The sequence below is a fragment of the Pongo abelii genome, chromosome 8, assembly GCF_028885655.2.
Source record: "Pongo abelii isolate AG06213 chromosome 8, NHGRI_mPonAbe1-v2.0_pri, whole genome shotgun sequence".
Lineage (NCBI taxonomy): Eukaryota > Metazoa > Chordata > Mammalia > Primates > Hominidae > Pongo > Pongo abelii.
In genome coordinates, this window is record NC_071993.2 from 98,780,258 (window position 1) to 98,802,917 (window position 22,660).

The 22,660-nt window shown below is 37.8% G+C and overlaps 1 protein-coding gene across 4 annotated transcripts in view; it reads left to right on the top strand.

Moving 5' to 3' along the window:
* BTAF1 (B-TFIID TATA-box binding protein associated factor 1) overlaps nt 1-22,660 on the top strand; it is a 107,005-nt gene that overhangs the window by 77,691 nt on the left and 6,654 nt on the right. For all 4 annotated transcript variants that reach the window (XM_002820973.6, XM_054522622.2, XM_063727661.1 and 1 more), the window contains 9 exons: nt 6,376-6,528; nt 7,084-7,205; nt 7,296-7,463; nt 9,328-9,405; nt 9,540-9,669; nt 11,991-12,132; nt 12,222-12,352; nt 14,653-14,778; nt 17,115-17,267. In XM_002820973.6, the coding sequence (XP_002821019.1) occupies nt 6,376-6,528; nt 7,084-7,205; nt 7,296-7,463; nt 9,328-9,405; nt 9,540-9,669; nt 11,991-12,132; nt 12,222-12,352; nt 14,653-14,778; nt 17,115-17,267 (1,203 nt within the window). The remainder of the gene's footprint in view (nt 1-6,375; nt 6,529-7,083; nt 7,206-7,295; nt 7,464-9,327; nt 9,406-9,539; nt 9,670-11,990; nt 12,133-12,221; nt 12,353-14,652; nt 14,779-17,114; nt 17,268-22,660) is intronic.

Sequence of the window (22,660 nt, forward strand, 5' to 3'; positions counted from 1 at the left end):
CCAAAAAATTACCACGCCCAAAAATATGTCCAGTAACTGGGGGAAAATACAGTCAACAGAAACAGTCCCTGAAGAGACCCAGATAATAGACAAGGACATTAAAATATACTCCAAGGCTGAGTGCAGTGGCTCACCTTTGTAACACCAGCACTTTGGGAGGCCAAGGCAGGTGGATTCCTTGAGCTTAGGAGTTCGAAACCACCCAGGACAACATGGTGAAACCCTGTCTCAAAAAAAAAAAAAAACAAAACATATACACACACACACACACACACACACACACACACACACTCCATATATTCAAGGTAGAGGAGGAAAGCATGAGTGTGATGAAGAGCACAATGAAAAATATAAGAATGACCCAAATTGAACTTCTAGAGATGAAAAATGCAGTTATAAATAAAAACACACTGGATTACATTAATAGCAGGTTAGACACTGTGGAAGAAAATATCAGTGAATTTGAAGATACATAACAATAGAAACAAGAATGATGTCATGTAAGTTCATTCCTGTTCCTCTTTATTTTGATTCTCTCTGTTAAGTCTTCATAGAAAAAATCATCTACTTTTCTGAAATGCATGTTGTCAAAGAATCTTGGAATATCAACCAGTGATTTTTATAGAGGCTCTAATTCCCTGCACTGTTAGTAACTTTTGCTGATTTTTATGGACATTGGAGTGAGAAGGACACTCAAGAGGGGTTGCTGGCACTGAACCAATATTCGTAACACTTGGGTTTAGGGTTTCACTGTTAGGGAATGGACCTAGTTATATGGCCCTATGTCTTGTCATTTCTTAAAATTTCCATGAGGATAAATATATGAAGATTTTGGTATTTGTAAAGCATTGTGCAGAAAGACTTTATTTTAATGATTATCATTATATTGTTAGATGTTCTAAAATGTTAGTTTTTCTCTTAGTAGATAAAGTTAATTCCAAAACCTTTGAAAATAGACTCAATCTACATACCTCACTGCCCTAATGCTATTTTTAGTGTTGTGTGGAATATATATTTTAATTAGATTTAATTGAAATTCTGTTTCTAGAATTTTAAATTTCTTAAGTTGAGAGACATCATAGGGCAGTAGTTCTCAAATTTTTTGGTCTCATGACTTTTTTAGTCTTTCATTTTTTATTAATAAAAAAATGTGGCCGAGCATGGTGGCTCACGCCTGTAATCCCAGCACTTTGGGAGGCTAAGGTGGGCGGATCATGAGGTCAGGAGTTCAAGACCAGCCTGACCAACTGGTGAAACCCCGTCTCTACTAAAAATACGAAAGTTAGCTGGGTGTGGTGGCAGCACCTGTAATCCCAGCTACTCAGGAGGCTGAGGCAGGAGAATCGCTTGAACCTGGGAGGCGGAGGTTGCAGTGAGCTGAGATGGGGACACTGCACTCCAGCTTGGGTGACAGAGTGAGACTCCACCTCAAAAAAAAAAAAAAGTTACGGCGTCCAACGTGATGTTTTGAAATGTATCAGACCAATTAATATATCTTAGTTCATACAGTCATCATTTTTTTGATGAAAACCCATTTAATTAAGTTTTAATCTTTTAGCAGCTTTCAAGTGTACATTATCATTAACTGTAGTCACCATGCTGTACAGATCTACAGAATGTATTCATTCTACATAAACTTTGTACCCTTTAACCAACATCTATCCATTTCCCCTCAGTCCTCTCCGTTCCACCCACTAAGCACCTAGTAACCACTATTCTACTCTGCTTCCATGAGTTTGACATTTTAGATTTCCACATATAAGTAAGATCACATATTTGTCTTTCTGTGCCTGGCTTGTTTCCTTTAGCATAATGTCATCCAGGTTTATTCATGTTGTCACAAATGACAAAATTTCCTTCTTAGAGGCTGAATAGTATCCAATTATATATAGATACACTACAGTTTCTTTATCCATTCATCACATAGACGAACACTTGGGTTGATTCCAAATCTCAGCTATTGTGAATAATGCTGCAATGAACATGGAAGTACAGATATCTCTTCAGTGTACTGATTTCATTTCTTTTGGATATATAACCAAAAGTGGGATTGCTAGATTATATGGTAGTTTTATTTTTAATTTTTTGAGTAACATCCATACTGTTTTCCATAATGCTGTACTAATTTACATTCCCACCAACAATACGCAAGGGTTCCCATTTCTCCACTTCTTCCTCCGCACGTTTTGTCTTTTTAATAATAGCTATTCTAACAGTTGTGAGGTAATATCTCATACCAGTTTTAATTTGTATTTCCCTGATGATTTATGTTGAGCATTTTTTCATTTATCTGTTGGCCATTGTATTTTTTTTTTTTTTAAGAAATATCTATTCAGGTCCTCTGCCCATTTTTACATCTTATTTTCTTTCTGTTGAGTTGAGTTCCTTTTACATTTTAGATACTAACCTCTTATCAAGATTTATGGTTTGCAAATAATTTTTCCCATTCTGTTGGTTGTCTCTTCAGTCCGTTGATTGTCTCCTGTGCTATGCAGAAAGCTTTTTAGTTTGATGCAGTCCTATTGTCTGTATATGTTTAGTATCCTTTATCTGAAATGCTTGTGAGTAGAAGTATTTAAGATTTCAGATTTTTGAATGTTTGCATTATACTTACCAGTTCAGCATCCCTAATCTGAAAATCTGAAATCTGAAATGCACCAGTGAGCATTTCCTTCATTTGTCATGCTGGCAATAACAATGTTTTAGATACTTGGATTTGGGATGCTCAACCTATGTTTTGATTTTGGGTTTTTGTTTTTGAGACAAGGTCTCACTCTGTTGCCCAGGCTGGAGGACAGTTGTATGATCATGGCTCACTGCAGCCTCGACCTCCTGGGCTCAAGTGATCTTTCCACCCCAGCCTCCCAAGTAGCTGGGACTACAGGTGTGTGCCACCATGCCCAGCTAACTTTATTTTGTGTAGAGATGGGATCTCCCTCTGTTTACCCCAGGCTGGTCTTAAACTTCTGGGCTCAAGCAGTCCTCCTGCCTCAATCTCCCAAAGTGCTGGGATTACAGGGGTGAACCACCATGACTGGCCTGTATTTTGATTTTGTTTCGTGTGCTTTTGGAGTCATATCCAAAAAATTTGTCCAGACCAGTGTCAAAAAGGCTTTTTTCTTATTTTTTTCCAGTAATTTTATAGTTTCCAGTCTTAAATTTAATTTTTTGATTGTGACCTGAGTTTTGAACTTGGTGTAAGATACAAAGGTCCAGTTTCATTCTTCTGCATGTGAATATCTGGTTTTCCCAACACTGTTTATTGAAGAGGCTGTCGTTTCCCCTTGTGTGTTCTTTTGTCAAAGATTAACTGTAAATGCATGCATTTATTTCTAGGCTCTCTAGTCTGTTCCATTGGTCTTTGTCTGTTTTTATGCCAAGATCATACTGTTTTGATTACTATAGCTTTGTAGTATATTTTGAAATCAGGTAGTGTGATCCCTCCAGCTTTGTTCCTTTTGCTCAAGATTGCTTTGGCTATCTGGGGTTTTTGTGGTTCCACATGAGTTTTTTTTGTTTGTTTTTATAGAAAGCTTATTCAGAGGGATAATAGAGAACCATATGAGTTTTAGGATTGCTTTTTCTATTTCTGTAGAAAATGCCACTGGAATTTTGGGGATTAGGGATCCTCAATGCAATTTAGGGATTGCATCACATCTATAGATCGTTTTGGGTAGTATGGACATTTTAACAATATTAGTTCTTCCAGTCCAAGAACATTTATTTTCCGTATTTATGTCCATTTATTTGTGTCCCCAGCAGTTTCTTTCATTAATGTTCTATAGCTTTCAGTGTATAGATCTTTCACCTCCTTACGTTTATTCTTATTTTATTTTTTTGTTGCTATTGTAAATGGAATTGTTTTCTTGATGTCTTTTTTCAGATAGATTGTTGTGTCAGGACCTTGTTACACTCTTAAAAATTGAAGACACCAAAGAGCTGTTGTTTATTATATTTTCTGTAATAGATGCTAAAACTGGGAAATTTTTAAATAATTCATTTAAATAACAAACCTACATGTTAACATAATTAACTTTTTTGATGAAAATAACTTTTCTAAAACAATGTGTTAGTGAGAAGAGTGACATTGCTTTATACTATTGCAGATCTTTTTTATGTCTGGTTTATGTTTTTGTTTTTTGGGGTTTTTTTTCCCCTTGAAACAGGGTTTCACTCTGTCACCCAGGCTGGAGTACAGCAGCACAATCACAGCTCACTGCAGCCTCAGCTTCTCCTGGACTCAAGCGATCCTCCTGCCTTAACCTCCCAAGAAGCTGGGACTACAGTCCCATGTCACCACACCTGGCTATTTTTTAAAAATTTTTTGTAGAGATGGGATCTTGCTATGTTACCCAGGCTGGTCTCAAACTCCTGGGCTCAGTCCTCCACCATGTCCGGCCAGTATTTCTGGTTTAATGGTAGATCACTGGATTCTCATGTTTGCTTGGCCATTCAGTCTGTTGCAATATGTTGTTTTGGCTCAGGGATATATAAAGCAAGTCCAGCCTCACAGAGATAGTTAGAAAAAGGAGCAATATTTTGACAGCCTTCTCAAATAATTGTGGATATTATTTTATCTGATAGCATACCAGAACTCAAAAAGAGAAAGTTTGTTAAGTGTTATGTGCAATATAGAATCTAAATCCTATCAATGAATGTTTCATACTCTCTTACATTGAAATTAATTGGTTGTCCTACACTTTTGTGATCATGGTATCTCCCCTGCCAGGTAAGTATGTCTTATACTTTTGAATGGATCTTTTATTACCCATACATGTTTTGTAACATCATGCATCAGTCATTTGGAAAATATTGGTTCATTGAGTTACATAAATCTTCCACAGGTGGACACAATTCATTATATAATAATTTTAAAATCATGTTTATTAACAGCAGAAAATTGTTTTTATTGGAAACTGTCAACTTCTCTTGAAAATATGAATTTTATCAGTGACAACAAGTTAATGTCAGTTGTTTTCCTTGAAGTGACAGGTTCATTTTTGAGAAAATGTCAGCCAAATACCAAAGTCAGAATACCCATAGTTTATCAGTCCTTTCAAGTAAAATGTTGTTCCATTAAAAAATGGCTATGTTAATATACTTACTTTCTCCTGGGCACAGTTTGTCTAAAGAAAAGTAATAATTATTTTCTGGTGTTTCCAAGTTTAATACCCATAAATCTTTATTTTAAGAATATGAAACATCAACCACCAACAAATCATACAGTCGAGTACATCCAGGATGGATATATAATATAAACACTACTGAGTTTGTCAAGGAAATTCTTGGAGTATTAAAGACTTCATATTTGGGGGTTTTTTTTAAATGGCTAGTTCAGCTCCTCAGTAGATTGTACTTTGGTAAGCAGCAGAATTCACAGTTTTTTTCTCACAGAATGTTAAAAAAGACATGCATTAAAGGGTTGAGAGTTACTAAAATCGATCATTTTTACTGCTTTATCAAGGTATTTTTTGTCTTTTTTTTTTTTCTTTTTTTTTCTTGCTGTGTCGCCCAGGCTGGAGTGCCGTGGCACAGTCTCAGCTCACTGCAACGTCTACCTCCCAGGTTCAAGCGATCCTCCTGCCAGCCTGGGGTAGCTGGGACTACAGGTGCACACCACCACGCCCAGCTAATTTTTGTATTTTTAGTAGAGAGACAGGGTTTCACCATGTTGGCCAGGCTGGTCTTGAACTCCTTACCTCAAGTGAGCCACCTGCCTCAGCCTCCCGCAGTCCTGAGGCTGGGATTACTGGTGTGAGCCACCACGCCTGGCTTATCAAGGACATTTTTAAGTAACACTGGCTATTTGAAAAAATGCTAATGTATAATTCTAAGAAATATGACTACTAGCACATTTTGGTGCCATTGCCTTGATTCTTTCAGAGGTACAGGCAGTTTTCTCCATGGTAACTTTTGCAACATCCACGCAAATATCGACACAGTGATTAAAAGCAAATAATGTTTTTCTTTTATTATGAAATAGTTGAAAAGGTCTTAGAGATCCATAGGGGTCACGCAGACCACATTTTGAGAACTAATACCCTAGGGTATCAGAACACTAAAATTGAGAAGTGCCAGTAATAGCATTTAATTCAAAATAAACTATGCAACTTTATATGCCTCTTTATCAAATAATGCATAGTGTGGGAAAATGAAGTTGTAGATTGTGGTCTTTCAGATATTCCATATGTATTTACTAGTAGTCTAATTGTAGCACCTTTAATGCTTGTCGATTTCTTTAACCTCATTTGTCTTCAAGTCTTTATACATTTTCAGAATTCTTTTTTCTGTGTGTTTGTTTTGTTGTGTTTATTTGATCTAAGAATGAAAACTGTGAGTACGTAGTTTTTAATAACTTAAAAAAAATCATTTTAGGCAGGCATTCCAGACCCTCCAAACATGTCAGCAGAATTAATCCAATTGAAAGCCAAGGAGCGACACTTTTTGGAGCAATTGTTAGATGGGAAAAAATTGGAAAATTATAAAATTCCAGTACCAATTAATGCTGAACTCAGAAAATATCAGCAGGTAAGTTTTATACAATAGTGAGTTTTCCTTTCAAATGAACCTTGAAGCGTTGTGGGTTTGGGGGGGGCTTTTGTTTGTTTTTTGAGACAGAGTCTTGCTCTGTTGCCCAGGCTGGGGTGCAGTGGCAGAATCATGGTTCACTGCAGCCTCAAACTCCTGGACTCAGGCCATCTTCCCACCTCAGCCTCCCGAGTAGCTGGGACTATACATGTGCACCACTATGGCCAGCTATTTTTTTTTTTTTTTTAATTTGGTAGAGGCAAGGTTCTCATTTTGTTGCCCAAGCTGATCTTGAACTCCTGGCTTCAAGTGATCCTCCCACCTTGGCCCCCCAAAGTGCTGGGATTAGAGATGTGAGCCACCATACCTGGCCTTAAAGCATTTTGTAAAATTGATTTAGTAAAATCTTGTGTTTAGTGTCTTATACCCATTTATTTCTCTTTTGCATATAGAAATATTTTTGTTTTGTGCAAACATGTTTTTTATAAGAAAATGTTTTTATAAGAAAAAATAAATTTATGATGTATTCACATTTATGATTTTTCTCTCTAACAGGATGGTGTGAACTGGTTAGCATTTCTTAATAAGTATAAACTTCATGGAATTCTGTGTGATGACATGGGTTTAGGAAAAACTTTACAGTCCATCTGCATTCTAGCAGGAGATCATTGTCATAGGTAATTTAAGATGTTATTTTAAAATAAGGTTTCCAGATTTGGAGAAATGTAAACAAGCTGGTTAATTTATTGTGTTTTGCTATTATAAAGGGCCCAGGAATATGCAAGATCAAAATTAGCAGAATGTATGCCACTTCCTTCCTTAGTGGTTTGTCCGCCGACATTAACAGGCCATTGGGTGGATGAAGTAGGTAAATTTTGCTCTAAAGAATATCTCAATCCATTGCATTACACTGGACCTCCCACTGAAAGAATAAGGTAAGAGGTGTATGACAATAACAAAATATTTCATCTTTTGTCGTAATTAAGATAAGGAACAATAACATTTATTAAAAGTGAATTCTAATTAGCTCTTTTGGTTGTATGACATAGAAACTTCACTTATGAAAAGTGAGTATACTTTGGGAAGATATAATCAGTGAGGCTCATCAAAATTGAGGAATTTTAACCATTGTACAATAAGTTGAGCTTTCCTAGAGCTGGGGAACTATCAGGAACCAAAGCCATTTTGTATGCCCCTTTTGGGAGTCTGTGACCATAGCATCTTTTTGGTGCTTTTGTTTTATTCTCATTTTCTACCCACTTTCCTGAGAGCCCTCCTTTGAGCCATGTGCAGGGGAACATGCCTGTAGCCCTAACTGTTCAGGAGGCTGAGGCAGGAGGATTGCTTTAGCCCAGGAGTTCAAGGCCAGCCTGGGCAACGTAGTGAGTTCCCCTCTCTTAAATAAAAAAGAGTTCCCCTTTGCTTTGTTCCCTTTCCTTCCCTCTCCCCAGAAGTACTTTTGTTCCATTAAGGCTGCTTTAGCTGCCGCTGCAGTCATGGCTGCACTAAATTTTAGTGTTGTTTCAGCTTTACCCCTTCCCTACTAACTAATACATCTCTCATGTTCCTAACTGTAAATTTTTTCAAGTGGAAGCTCATTGATTTCAGCTCATTGATTTTTTAAAGGTTGGATAGTCATAGTTGCAGATTAGTCCATAGATTTGCTGTACTCCTGTGTTAATAATAGCAAATATTATTATTAAATAAAGTTGTTATTAAAATTTTTAGTTTTTATCTTGAGCACTTACTGGCCAGGCACTATTCTAAGCAGTTTTTCTTTTATGTAAAATTGTGTATTATGTATAGAAGGAGCAGGATTGAAAAAAAACTAAACAAAAAATTGTGTATTATGTATTCTCACAGTCACTTTATGAGGTAGGAATACTGTTGTCCCAATTTGCAAATAAGGAGTCTAAGGCATGGGGTCTGGGTCCAAGGTCACTCAGCTAATTAAGTGGACAGAGTGAGGTTTTGAATACAGTCAGCTCAAAAACTTGCACTCTTGAGCAGTTTACTATAGTGCCTCTTTGATAGAATTCATTCATTTGTAAGTGATAGAAATTCAACTCAATTCTCAGTTTCAATATTCAGTTCTCAATATTCAATTCTGTTAGCTTAAGCAAACAGAAAATTCATTAATTCACTAACTTGAGAATTTCAGGGGTAGATTGTTGCTTCAGGCCCGTCTAGATTACTCTCATTCACTCTTCCTCCCCTTACATAACTTATTGTTACTATTGGGCTTCAGTCTACAGTTGGTAGATAAGATGACAATGGGCAGTCTCTGGCCCATATTCTCTTAGCTTGGCAACTGTAGTAAACAGATCTTCCCTCTCTCTCATGAATATATCAGCACTGGAGATGACTGACTGGCCTTGTTTGGGTCATGCTCCCAAAACAACCTTTGTGGTTAGGGGATTAAATATTGTGAATAGCTTAACCTGGTTCAAATGCTTCATTTCCTTGGTGATTATGGGGACACATGATTGGTAGTTCCCCCACATCACCTAGAACAACATGGAGTGATAAAGGAATAGTGCCCCTAAGGAAGAGATGTTGGCAAATAAAGTTGAAATATCCACCATATTTTCAGTCTGATGTTCATCTCTTTTCTAATCAGACTGAGTAGGGCAACACAGCCAAATCATCAGAAGAGTAGCCCTTCAGGGTCATGTATGTAGAGTAAGCAGAAGGGAATGCTGGGCTTAGTGGGCAGATTGAAAGCACTTTATACGAATGGTAGCTATTAAGAACTTTTCAGGGTCTCTGTTTTCTAATTTTATTCATTTCTAAATAAAGGTTACAGCACCAAGTAAAAAGGCACAATCTAATAGTGGCTTCATATGATGTTGTGAGGAATGACATAGATTTCTTTAGGTAAGAATTAAATTTTTTTTTAAGAAAAACTAATATCAAATTTGAAGACTCAATATTTTCCCACTTTAAAGATTCTTCATATAGTTCCTGACATACAGCAAAAGTTGTAAAATTTTCTATTTATTCTCGCTTAGAAATATTAAATTTAACTACTGCATTCTTGATGAAGGCCATGTCATCAAAAATGGAAAAACAAAGTTGTCAAAAGCAGTAAAACAACTGACTGCTAATTATAGGATTATTCTTTCTGGAACACCAATTCAGGTAATTATTTACTATTCTTTTTTTAAAATTTTTTTTATTTTTATTTTTCATATTTGCCAGGTGGAGGGTAGGCTTGGTATTTGGCAGTGAATTAAAGAAGATTTTTTATTGTTGTTATAGTAATGATAATTTTCCAGTATATAATTATTGCCTGTTTAATGGTTCATTGGTAAACAAACCAGGTTTTAAAAGTCATTTTTAAAATGTAATTTTAGACTATATAAATAGAAATCTTGTGTCAAAAGTATGAAAGACATAAAAATCAGACTCTACTCCACACTGGCCATTCTCCTTCTGTAGTAGTACACTGCAATCTGATTTAGCATTGAAAAGCTAGAGCTGAGTCAGAGGTGAATCATCATATAGTAGAAGTGTGAATACCTGATGTCAGGAGGAAATTGAAGGCAAGCGATTGTAGAAGTTTATTTTGTAAAAGGAAGGAGATAGGTATGTATATATCTTGAGATACTTTTGAGAAATTATCTTGTCCTCCAGAAGAATTGGTTGCAAATGTTCACATCTAGCTTGGATAGCAAACTTTGGTGGGAAGACCTTCAATCATTCTCAGTAGAGAAGTAAACACCACGTGACCTCTAAGATTCCTTCCAACTTTAAAAACTGATGGTTCTTTATGTACTTACCTACTCTTTCTCTCTCTTTCTCTCTCCCTCCCTCCCCTCCTCCCTTCCCCCTCCCTTCCCCCCTCCCCTCCCCCTCTCCCCTCATAGGGCCTCACTGTCACCCAGGCTGGAATGCAGTGGTGTGATTTCAGCTCGCTGCAACCTCCACCTCCTGGGCTCAAGCAATCCTCGCACCTCAGCCTCCCAAGTAGCTGGGGCCACAGGTGCATGCCATCATGTCCGGCTAAAGTTTTTTGGTATTTTTTGTAGAGACAGGGTTCTGCCATGTTGCCCAGGCTGGTCTTGAATTCCTGAGCTCAAGTGATCCACCTGCCTTGGCCTCCCAAAGTGCTGAGGTTACAGGCATGAGTTACTGTGGCTGGCCACTTTTCCTTTTAAATATAATTTTGGTGATGGACTGATTGTTATAAGTGTTAGTGTTCTGTTCATTAAGTAAACAGTGCAGATTTTAATAACCGCAAGAGATAATTACAAGCCTTTCTAAATTTATCAAAAGTTTAAAAATGTAAGGCTGGGCGCGGTGGCTCATGCCTGTAATCCCAGCACATTGGGAGGTTGAGGCGGGTGGATCACTTGAGGTCAGGAGTTTGAGACCAGCCTGGCCAACGTGGCAAAACCCCATCTCTACTAAAAATACAAAAATTAGCCAGGCATGGTGGTGCACGCCTGTAATCTCAGCTACTCAGGAGGCTGAGGCAAGAGAATCACTTGAACCCATGAGGTGGAGGTTGCAGTGAGCCATGATCATGCCATTGCACTGCAGCCTGGGTGACAGAGTGAGACTCCGTCTCAAAAAAAAAAAAAAGTTTAAAAATATAATTAAAAGGGAAAAAAGACTCTTTAGGCTGAATTATCAAGATTTATTGTGCTTCACTTTGAAATTATATGGAAACATCATAGTAATTTAAAGTATCTTATTGCTTTTACTTGGTTCAGACATCAGAAGAAGTTTTTTGGTTTTTAGTTGTTTGCTTTTTAAAGGCCCTTTCTTTTCCTCTTCCTTACAAAAGCCATGGTGGCCTGCAGTCAGGGGGCAGAGGCCCTGAGTAGGATTAGAAGGGTGTCCAAATGAGAGGATAGCCACTGAGCAGGGTGAGGAGGGATTCTTAAAGGGGAAGGTAGGTAAAAGGGTACCTTAAGACCTGCACCTATCAGGAAAGCATCTGAAATGAAAAAGTGCTGGTGTCTTTTTCTTTTTTTCCATGAAACTTCGATGGTAGAATTGGAAAGAATCTGTGTCTTTGCATTGTGGCCCATAAATACTGAGTGGGCTTGACTTATAACCAAATTCTAATAGGTTTTTGTTGTTGATGATGAAATGGTGATATTGGCCACATTTCTTAAATCTTGCTGTTGAGTGTCAAAATAATCAGAAAGTTATCTTTTTGCTCTTCTATTTACTACTTCATAAATGCCAACAGTAAATTATAAACACTGTGGACCAAGGCTTATTCTAGGGAAGGAGACTTGAGGATTTCCCCCAGATAGGATAGAATATTTTCTCCAAGGATACTGACCTGAAGTTTATACACTAAAATAAAGACTTACACCATATGCCTAAAAATATAGTGATAATCTCTCATCTATATCATTATAATAATGGGCTTTCATTAATGTTACATTATTTAGTTGTAAGGAAATAATCCCAGTACAAAAGATAATTGGTGTTCCTGTTTACAGAACAACGTTTTGGAGCTGTGGTCATTATTTGATTTCCTCATGCCAGGATTTTTGGGTACTGAACGCCAGTTTGCTGCTCGATATGGTAAACCTATATTAGCAAGTAGGGATGCTCGAAGCTCCAGTCGAGAGCAAGAAGCAGGTATGAAAGAGATATAATTATAACCCTGTGTAAGTGAATATAATTTATTCTTAACTTTTTTGAAGCCATTTTCTCTTAACTATTAACAGGTGTTCTTGCTATGGATGCGCTGCACCGCCAAGTACTGCCATTTCTTTTGAGAAGAATGAAGGAAGATGTTTTGCAGGATCTTCCACCTAAAATTATTCAAGACTATTATTGTACTCTTAGTCCTCTCCAGGTTAGGAATCTTGTGTTTATCATTGTTAGTGGTATGTTTATTAGCAGATTGTTTTGTATGAGCCACAAAACTATTGAATAAAGGGGCTTAGCCTTTGGCTTTATCAGAAGCAGAGAAAGCCTAAATGATGTGGATATAAGTTTGAGTGTATGCATTTTGAATATAGCATTAAAACAAAATTCAGTATCATAGTTGCTTTTTAAGTTTTTTTTTAAGAGATAGGGTCTTACTCTGTCACCCAAGCTGGAGTGCAGTAGCACAGTCATGGCTCACTGCAGCCTCGACCTCTGGGTTCAAGTGATTCTCCTGCCTCAGTCCGCCAAGTAGCTGGGACTGCAGGCACATACCACCATGCCCGGCTAATTTTTTAATTTTTGTAGAGACTGGGTCTTGCTATGTTGCCCAGGCTGGTCTCAAACTCCCAGGGTCAAGCAGTCCTCCCACCTTGGCCTTCCAAAGTGCTGGGATTATAGGTGTGAACCACCGTCCCAGCCTATAGTTGCTTTCTTATGTGTCTGGTTAATTGAAAAGATTGCAAGGTATTAAATTGCTAAGGAAATAAGCCAATGTTTATAAAGGCCAAAAATCTGCTTCTGAATGTTGTCATGCTGTCCTCACAACATTATAGGTATTATTAAGCCCCATTTTTGCAAATAAAGTGACATTCAGAAAAGTTACGTAGCTTGGCTACAGTCATAGAGCTGATACACAATTGTGCAGTGCTAATGGCATGGGTGATTTCTCAGAAATGTATCATTAGGTGATTTTGTCATTGTGCAAACATCATAGAGTGTACTTACACACACCTAGATGGTATAGCCAATTGTTCCGAGGCTACAAACCTGTACAGCATGTTACTGTACTGAGTACTGTAGGCAGTTGCAACACAATTGTATTTGTATATCTAAGCATAGAAAAGGTATGGTAAAAACACAATATTGTATCTTATGGGATGACCATTTTATATGTAGTCCATTGTTGACCTCAATGTCCTTGTGCAGTGCATGACTATATATCAGAGCTGAGTTTTAAACCTTGGTCAGTGGGACCTCACTCATTCCCTTTGAAGTATTATTTCATTACCTAAAAATGTTCAAAATAAATTTTGCCTTCTGCATGGTTCTGATTTTGTACATAAAGACCATTATTAAAGGAATTTATTGTGAGCCTTTCCTTGTACTTTTCTAAGAACTAAATGGAAACTGTTCCTTGTCTTAGTAAGACATGGCCTCTGGGTCAGAATTTTCTCTTTGAAAATTTTTTTATGTTCTAGGTTTGTATGTGTCAATCTATCTTACTATTAGGATTTGATTCACTACGGTCAAATGAATAAGAGATATACATACCCAGAAACTTACTTTTTCCCCCTCCATTGTGTAGATGGTTAACCTGTTAGCAGGTATTCATCTATTCAACTTGGGCAGGATAAGAAGTTGAGAGTTCTTTGATTCTTCTGTACTATCTGCCTCATCTCTCAGGTCCCTCTTCCTTCATTTGCAAAAATTAATATTTCTTGAAAGGAATATTTTTGAAGTAATGAAATGAAGACTTCTTAAAGTAGGTACAATAAAGATGTCATGTGAAAAAAATCTGTGGTGATTTACTGGTTGTGGTGCTGTAACATAGGCATAAAACGCATTTAAGTAATCAGTCTAGAGAAAGCGAGCTCCAAAGAGAAGTGGCATTTTGGCTTTGTTTAGCATTCACAGATTTTTTATTCTCTGATTTCTGTCCTTTAGCTCTCTAGATTTTCTTTTCTTTCACATTATTTTAGCTCATACAAGGTAGGAACCCAGACCCCAGCATAGTACTTTAAAACTTGACATATATTCCCCTTTTAGGCTAGCAGTAACATTCTTGTAAAATTTGGTGTCTTGAAACATACATACAGGGTCTTGATCATGTAACTTCATTTAAGGAAGATTTTTCTCATTTACTTCTAAGAGTTTCTTTTTTTCTTTTTTAAGACTCAATTTTTCTAAGATTTTCTTTTATTGGTAATGTATTTATTTTCCTGAAAAGTAGAAAAATTGAGTCTTGGACTATTTGACTTGTATTTTTCATATTTTAGCAGCCGAACTTAATGTGTTATACTTGTATTCTAAATGTAATTTTAAAGGAATTTACCAAGATGGAGTGGATAACCTGTAATTCCTATAGTGAATTAGAGATATCACAATTTGTTTTCATTAATGAGGGCTGATTTAAATTACTGCTGTTATTGGCCTTTGCTGGTTATGTGTTTTGAACAATTGAAAATAAATATACTTAAAGCTTCTCCCACGGGGGCCATTTTACAGGTTCAGCTCTATGAAGATTTTGCTAAGTCTCGTGCCAAGTGTGATGTTGATGAAACAGTTTCTTCAGCTGCACTTTCTGAAGAAACTGAAAAACCAAAGCTTAAAGCTACAGGCCACGTATTCCAGGTATAGATTACATTCTACTTTTTTTTTTTTGAGATGGAATTTCACTCTGTCATCTAGGCTAGAGTGCAGTGACACGATCTCGGCTCACTGCAGCCTCTGCCTCCTGGGTTCAAGCTATCATGCCTCAGACTCCTGAGTAGCTGGGAGTAGAGGTGTGCGCCATCACGCCTGGATAATTTTTGTATTTCTAGTAGAGATGGAGTTTTGCTATGTTGGCCAGGTTGATCTCAAACTCCTGACCTCAAGTGATCCACCTGTCTTGGCCTCCTAAAGTGCTGGGATTCAGGCATGAGCCACCGCGCCTGGCCCATTCCACTTTTTAAATGTTGAAGAATGATTTTTAATGAGGCACTTTTTATATGGAATAATAAAATACGGATCTATGTATATTTGTTTCAATATTATGTATACATTCTTGAAAATAAGTTAAAATACCTATTTAATATTATCTTAGTAAGCACTTTAATATTAAAATTAAATGTATAAAATGCAATATATGTTTGTATATTACGTGAAAAGAAGGGCTTTAGAATAGAGAATCTTTTGCTTTTTTATTTAAAAAAATATTAGAACACCTACTACATGGCAGTAATTTTTCAAAGCTCTGGGGTTACTTAAAACAGCAGATAAAACAGACAGACTCCTTCCCTTATAAAGATGAAAAATACTTAGGTATATATTATGTGTAAGACAAAGCCGATAATGTGGTTATAGTGTATCAGAGTCCAGGGTAGGTTGTGGTTTCTTAATCAAGGGGCTAGGGACTGCCTCACTGAGAAGGTGACATTTGAGCAAAGATCTGAAGGAGGATTAAGGCATGCAGGTGTATGGGGGGAAGTGATTACAGGCAGAGGATACAGAAAGTACAGAAGTCTCAAGTCAGATCATGCCTCATATGCTTGAGAGAATAGCAAAAAGAGGTGGCCAGTGTCACTTTACCTTTCCCTCTTGAATAGTCCACCACAGAAAACCTCCTGGCAGTAGATTAAGTACTGTAGCATTTTTAAAGATAGAAGAAGGAAAAGGTAGTTGTGAAGACCTAGGTTTTTTTTTGTTTTTTTTTTTTTAAGAGAAGGGGTCATGTTTTGTTGCCCAGGCTGGAGTGGTGGGATCATAGCTTACTGCAACCTCAAATTCCAGGGCTCAAGCGATCCTCAGCCTCAGCTTCCTAAGTAGGTAGGACTACAGGTGCACACCACCACACCTGGCTAATTTAAAAAAATTTTTTTAGTGATAAGGTCTCACCATGTTGCCCAGGCTGGTCTTGAACTTTTGGCCTCAAGTGATCCTCCCTCCTCAGCCTCCTAAGTAGCTGAGATTATAGGTGCAAACCACTGCACCTGGCCTCTCCCACAAGTTTTACTTTAATCCTAGTGCTCAGCACTGTCTTGAGCCTTGCCAATGGAGCTTACTAATAAAACATCTGTGTGCCAAGGCTGAGACCCAACTCTTAAGCCAAGTAAGGGGCAGAAGTGAAAGTGTGGCTGAATCAGAGAAGAGACTATATAAGATTCTGTTTCACAAACACAACCACTTGAGACAGTCACCTAGCTCCCTTCCCTGCTCCCCTCCTCTCATCTACTGAATCAGAATAATGTGTAGAAGGGAGAGAATTTCAGGTTTATAAGGTCCTCAAGAATTTTTTTTTTTTTTTAAAGACCGAGTCTTGCTCTGTCACCCAGGATGGAGTGCAGTGGCATGATCTTGGCTCACTGCAACCTCCGCCTCCAGGGTTCAAGCAATTTTCCTGCCTCAGCCTCCCGAGTAGCTGGGATTACAGGCACACTGCCACCATGCCCGGCTAATTTTTGTATTTTTAGTAGAGACAAGGTTTCACCATGTTGGCCAGCTGGTCTTGAACTCCTGACCTCGGGATCCACCCACCTCAGCCTCCCAAAGTGCTGGGATTACAGGGGTGAGGCACCATGCCCGGCCAGAAATTTTTACACTCACTGAAGTTTGAGCAACTTTTGTGTCCAAAATGATCCCTGGTTCCAGAAGCATCTGTCTGCATTACCGGGTACTTTGAGTGGGAAAGAGTTTTAAAGAAAACAACTAAGACGCTCAATTTGCCATGGGAAGCTCATTGTCTGGTGGGGGAGAAAGACATAAACAGTACAATTTATACGCGTTGTAAATGTCCGCATAGAAACTGCACAAGAATCTCAAATGAGACATTTGAACTGGTTCTTGAAGAATGAGTAGAAGTTTGCCGAGCAAGAAGAGGGAGAAAGGCATTCTAAACAGCATAGGAAATAGCACAGGGAAAGATACAGAGATAAAAATATTTGCGATATGCGAAATTGACTCATATATACTTTTTTTTCCTCTTGAAGGCATTACAGTACTTACGTAAACTGTGCAACCATCCAGCATTAGTCTTAACACCTCACCATCCAGAATTCAAGACCACTGCCGAAAAACTGGCAGTTCAGAATTCTTCTCTACATGATATTCAACATGCCCCTAAGCTCTCAGCTTTGAAACAAGTATGTATGTCTTTTAAGTGCTAAATGTGTGTTGCACCCCAGGAATATAAATTCTTGGTAAATTTGCTTTTCTTAAAGATTACTACTGTGTTTACCATTTATTTTTAAATTTGGTTAAATTTTTGATACAGCTTTTTATAAAAATGCGGTTAAAATATATACAGCACAAAATATGCCATTTTAACCATTTTAAGTGTGTAAATCTGAGGCATTATATTTACAATGTTGTACAACCATCAGCATTATCTTATTGCTAAAATATTTCCATCACCCAAACAGAAACTCTATATTCATCAAGCAATAATTCTTCATTCTCCCTTCTTCTAGCCCCTGGTACTCTCTAATCTACTTTCTCTGTGAATTTGCCTGTTCTAAATATTTGATTTAAGTGGAATCATAAAATATTTGTCATTTGTGGCTTATTCATTAGTCAGTTTTATGGATATAGCACATTTCATTCATCCATTTCTATGTCAGTGGACACTTGGGTTGTTTTCACCTTTGGGCTATTGTGAATAATGCTGCAGTGAACATTGGCTTACAAGTATCTATCTGAGTTACTCTTTTTAGTTCTTTTGGCTAGAGACTAAGGAGTGGCATAGGTAGGTCATATAGCATTTCTATGTTTAACATTTTTGGGAACTGCCAAACTTTTTCACAATGACTACACCATTTTACACTCCCACCAGCAATGTACCAGGGTTCCAGTTTCTTCATATCCTTGCCAACACTTGTTGATTTCTTTTAATTATAGTCTTCCTACTAGGTATGAAGTGATAACTCCTTGTGGATTTGATTTGCTATTCCCTAATGACTAATGATGTTGAGCATCTTTTCATGTGCTTATTGGACATTTCCATATCTTCTTTAGAAAAACGTCTAGTCAAGTTCTTTACCCATTTTGATGGGCTTATTTCACCTTGTTGAGTTGGGAAAGTTTTGTTTTGTTGTTGCTGGGTTTTTTTTTGTTTTTTTGTTTTGAGATGGGGGTCTCACTGTGTTGCCCAGGCTGGTCTTGAACTCCTGGCCTCAAACGATCCTCCCACCTGGGCCTGCCAAAGCCCTGGGATTATAGGCATGAGCTACCTCACCCTGCCGAGAAGTTCTTTATAATTCTGGATATTAAACCCTTATCAGACATGATTTGCAGATATTTTCTCCCATTCTATAGGTTATGTTTTTACTTTCTTGATAATGTCTTCCATGGTTTCTGATGAGAAATCAGGTGTTAATCTTATTGAAGATCCCTTTTACATGACCATTTGCTTTTTTCTTGCTGCTTTCAAGATTCTCTTTGTCTTTAAACAGTTTATAATGCGTGTCGATGTGGATTTCTTTATTTTACTTGGAGCTGCATACTCATCATTTTGCTGATGTCACCCTCTTGGTGTTGCTTTTAAAAATGAATTTTTAAAAATTCTAGGATTTCAAAAGATTAAGGGAAACAATTTCAAGCACCAAAATGTTAGCACTGATGCCATTTAGTTCTAACTACCCTTATAAATGAAGATTTTATTATAAAATCTAGACTTTAGTAATTGTTTTAGCTTGTGGTCAGTAGTTATTCTGGCCTAAAGCTCATTGAGAACAACTAATGAATGAAGATTTTAGAGTCCACATAGGTTAGTGTGGAAAATGTTATCTAATAGTGTATCTGGCATATATATCCAAATATGTATCCTTATATCACTAAACATAAAATGGACTATGAACTTTCACACCATAAAACTGAAGAATGATTGTTACCTTTAGATATATGGAATGGTTTTCTTGTTTGACCAAACCTTGCTGTAGGTCTTTATATAAAATGTTCATGGTTTTCCTAACATAGCTAGTATATTAGGTAAAGCTGTAAGATATACTTAGTCAAGGAATCCTCTAATTAGATCTATTTTCAAATAAAAATTGAATTTCATCCATATTTGAATTTTACATAGGTTCTTACAGATTTTTTTTTCCCAGCAGTTGCTAATTAAATTGATCTCTTATTTTAGAGTGTGCTTCTTGTCACCCTGACACATCTCGAATTAAGATGCTTAGGAAGTCTGCAACTTAAAGAGGCCCAGATTTTTTCTGGCTGTCCTCATGGAAGACTTTTCTAGTAGCCTTCTTATCCATTTTCTTGGTTCTTTTCAGCCAGAGTGAAGGTTCTGTCTCAGGAAGGATAAATTTCTTTTTAAAATCTAAATATGTATATGCTGTGAAGTTAGAGGAGAAGTCTTACTTGCTTTCTAAAAATCTGTTAGTAGAAACATGTTTATCAGCAAGTAGTGCTGGGAGAAGTATCTAATATTGCCAAAGCTAGAATGAAAAATTCCAGGAGGCTGTAATGAAGAACTAAAACTGTAGATGAAATTAATGGAGATAAGCAGAGTCAGTTTTAAAAGAAAACACTTAGGTGTATTTTAACTTTGTGAGACTTAGCAAATATTTTATATGAGGCAAAGTTGAGTTTGATTTGATGGCAAATTCACTGTAAGAACGGTGTGAATTAGTTGCCAGTAAATAAAACTGATAGGATCTTGGCTGGGATTAATAACTATATAATGGCCAAAATGAGGGCATCATAGTTTCACTGTATTTCATACTAGTCAGAACAAATACTGAGTTTTTTTTTTTTTCTTTTTTTTTTTTGAGACAGAGTCTCACTCTGTCGCCCAGGCTGGAATGCAGTGGCGCGATCTCGGCTCACTGCAAGCTCTGCCTCCCGGGTTCACACCATTCTCCTGCCTCAGCCTTCCAAGTAGCTGGGACTGTAGATGCCCACCACCATGCCCAGCTAATTTTTTTTGTATTTTTAGTAGAGACAGGGTTTCATCGTGTTAGCCAGGATGGTCTCGCTCTCCTGACCTCATGATCTGCCTGCCTGGGCCTCCCAAAGTGCTGGGATTACAGGTGTGAGCCACTGCGTCTGGCCCAAATTTTGAGTTTTATAGTTTTGACCACTACAAGTGGAAGATCAAAATGGTAAAACATCTAGAAGCCATTTTATATGAGCAATGATTGAAAAAACTGGGTAATTTAGCCTATGTTGAAGTTAGGGCAAGATAAAATTGAAATGCTCTCTAGGGTGTCAGCTGACCTCTCCAACACCCATTATTAGATGGCCTTGGTAAATATTTGCTAGAGTCTAGTAATCAACTTTTCAAGGCCCTGAACTCGATCAGAGCAGACTTGGGTTATAGATTAGTGAGAATATCAGAGTATCAATTCTTCTACCAGACAGGAATACTTATGTCAAATGATATGTCTACATATTCAGTAGGATAGCTGCAAAAGGGAAAGATTACATTAGGAAGAATGTCTGGTAAATATGGACTTGGAGAAGTCCTAGTTGGATATTCTTAATTATAACTGGTTATCTTTAAGGTTTTGACATTGCTGCCTATGGAACTGAGATAATTGAGTGTGCATGACACAGACATTCTGATAAAATTTCACTCTCTGGAACTCTTACGGGATCTGTATGGGATGTCACCCTTATAACACTTTTTTTCTTCTCCTAGAGAGAGGGTCTTACCCTGTCACTCAGGCTGGAGTACAGTGGTGTGGTCATAACTCCAACCTCAAACTCTTGGGCTCAAGCAATCCTTTCACCTCAGCCTCCCAAGTAACTGGGACTACAGGTGTGCGCTACCACACCTGGCTAATTTTGTTTTGTTTTTTAGAGATGGGATCTTCCTATGTTGGCTAGGCTGGTCTGGAACTCCTGGCCTCAAGCAGTCTTCCCACATTGGCATCCCACAGTGCTGGGATTATAGGCATGAGTCACTATGCCCAGCCAATATACATTGTTTATACTGGGTGTCACATAGTCACGTCTCTCCTGAGACACCTTAGATAGGACTTTTTAAAAGAAACAGCTTGAATAGTAATTTGATCGCAGATTTAAGGGCAAGATGTAGGGATAATTACATCGATCAGACTTGTTTATTTGGAGGAATGTCTCCCTAGTATACCATATGCTACTATATAATAAAAATCTCAAACTTTAAGGGCTATTAGGTAGAAGAATGAGAACATGTGTTCTTCCTCAAGCATTGAATTGTGACAATAGATGTGAAATGTTGTCTACCAGGGAAGATTATTAGAGATTCAGTGCCCAGAGTTTTTACTGGGGGCTGGTCACATATACTCCCTTTGCCTAGCATGGATCAAAATTCCAGACCCTCAGAAGGCAGGTTTCAGCCTAAATCATATTATTTGCACAGTAGTTTAGGCACAGTAAACTATCATTACCAGTTAGGGACTGATGGGAAGACTCCTAAAATCCAAGTTCCAAACTTCAACCTTACAAAGAGGACTTTCTGAGGAAAACAGTGTCCTTTTCTGTACAACACCCTAAGTGTTTTACATTGAGTTTGGAGTTTGCCTGGATGGCCTTTTGGTTATCTTTCCTATCAGAGCTTTTGGTTTTTTGAGTAACTTCTTTTAGTAGAAAGGAGAAAGCATCCTGCGTGAAGATCTTAGATTGGCCTGGTACAGTGGCTCACGCCTGTAATCCCAGCACTTTGGGAGATTGAGGCAGATCACCTAAGGTCAGGAGTTTGAAACCAACCTGGCCAATATGGCGAAACCCCATCTCTACTAAAATTACAAAAATTCGCTGGGCGTGATGGCAGGCACCTGTAATCCCAGCTACTCGGGAGGCTGAAGCAGGAGAATATCTCGAACCTAGGAGTTGGAGGTTGCAGTGAGCCAAGATCACGCCACTGCACTCCAGCCTAGGCGATAGAGGGATACTCCGTCTCTAAAAAAAAAAGATCTTAGATTTTGTTTTTGCAACCTCCGCCTTCAGGGTTCCAGCAATTCTCCTGTCTCAGCCTCTCAAGTAGCTGGGACTACAGGTGCGTGCCACTACACCTGGCTGTTTTGCATTTTTAGTAGAGACAGGATTTCGCCATGTTGGCCCGGCTGGTCTCGAGCTCTTGACCTCAAGTGATCTGCCTGCCTCGGCCTTCCAAAGTGCTGGGATTACAGGTGTATAAGCCCCCACTGCCGGCCAGCTCTTAGATTTTGAACAGAGTTCAGTAATAGCTAAAATACTATGGATGAAGAAGAGTACTATTGGGTATACTGTTTGTCAAATGGATCTAAACATGATTCTTTGGATTTTATTCACTCATTTATTAATTGTACTTGCTGTGTGCAAGGCACCGAACCACTTTAGGAATAAGTATAAATGATCTATAGCAAAATGTGGTTTCTGCCATTAAAGACCTTGGTCTACAGATAGAGTAGTAAGCTGTCTTGTCAAGAATCCAAATCTAGCTAAATGCTTCTTTTCTGTAATTTTTTCTACCAAATGTGGCTACTCCATTGTTTTCTTCATACATTATTGAATAACCCTTTAGGAACCAGTTTGCCTGTGGCATCTTCTTTGTCATTACTTT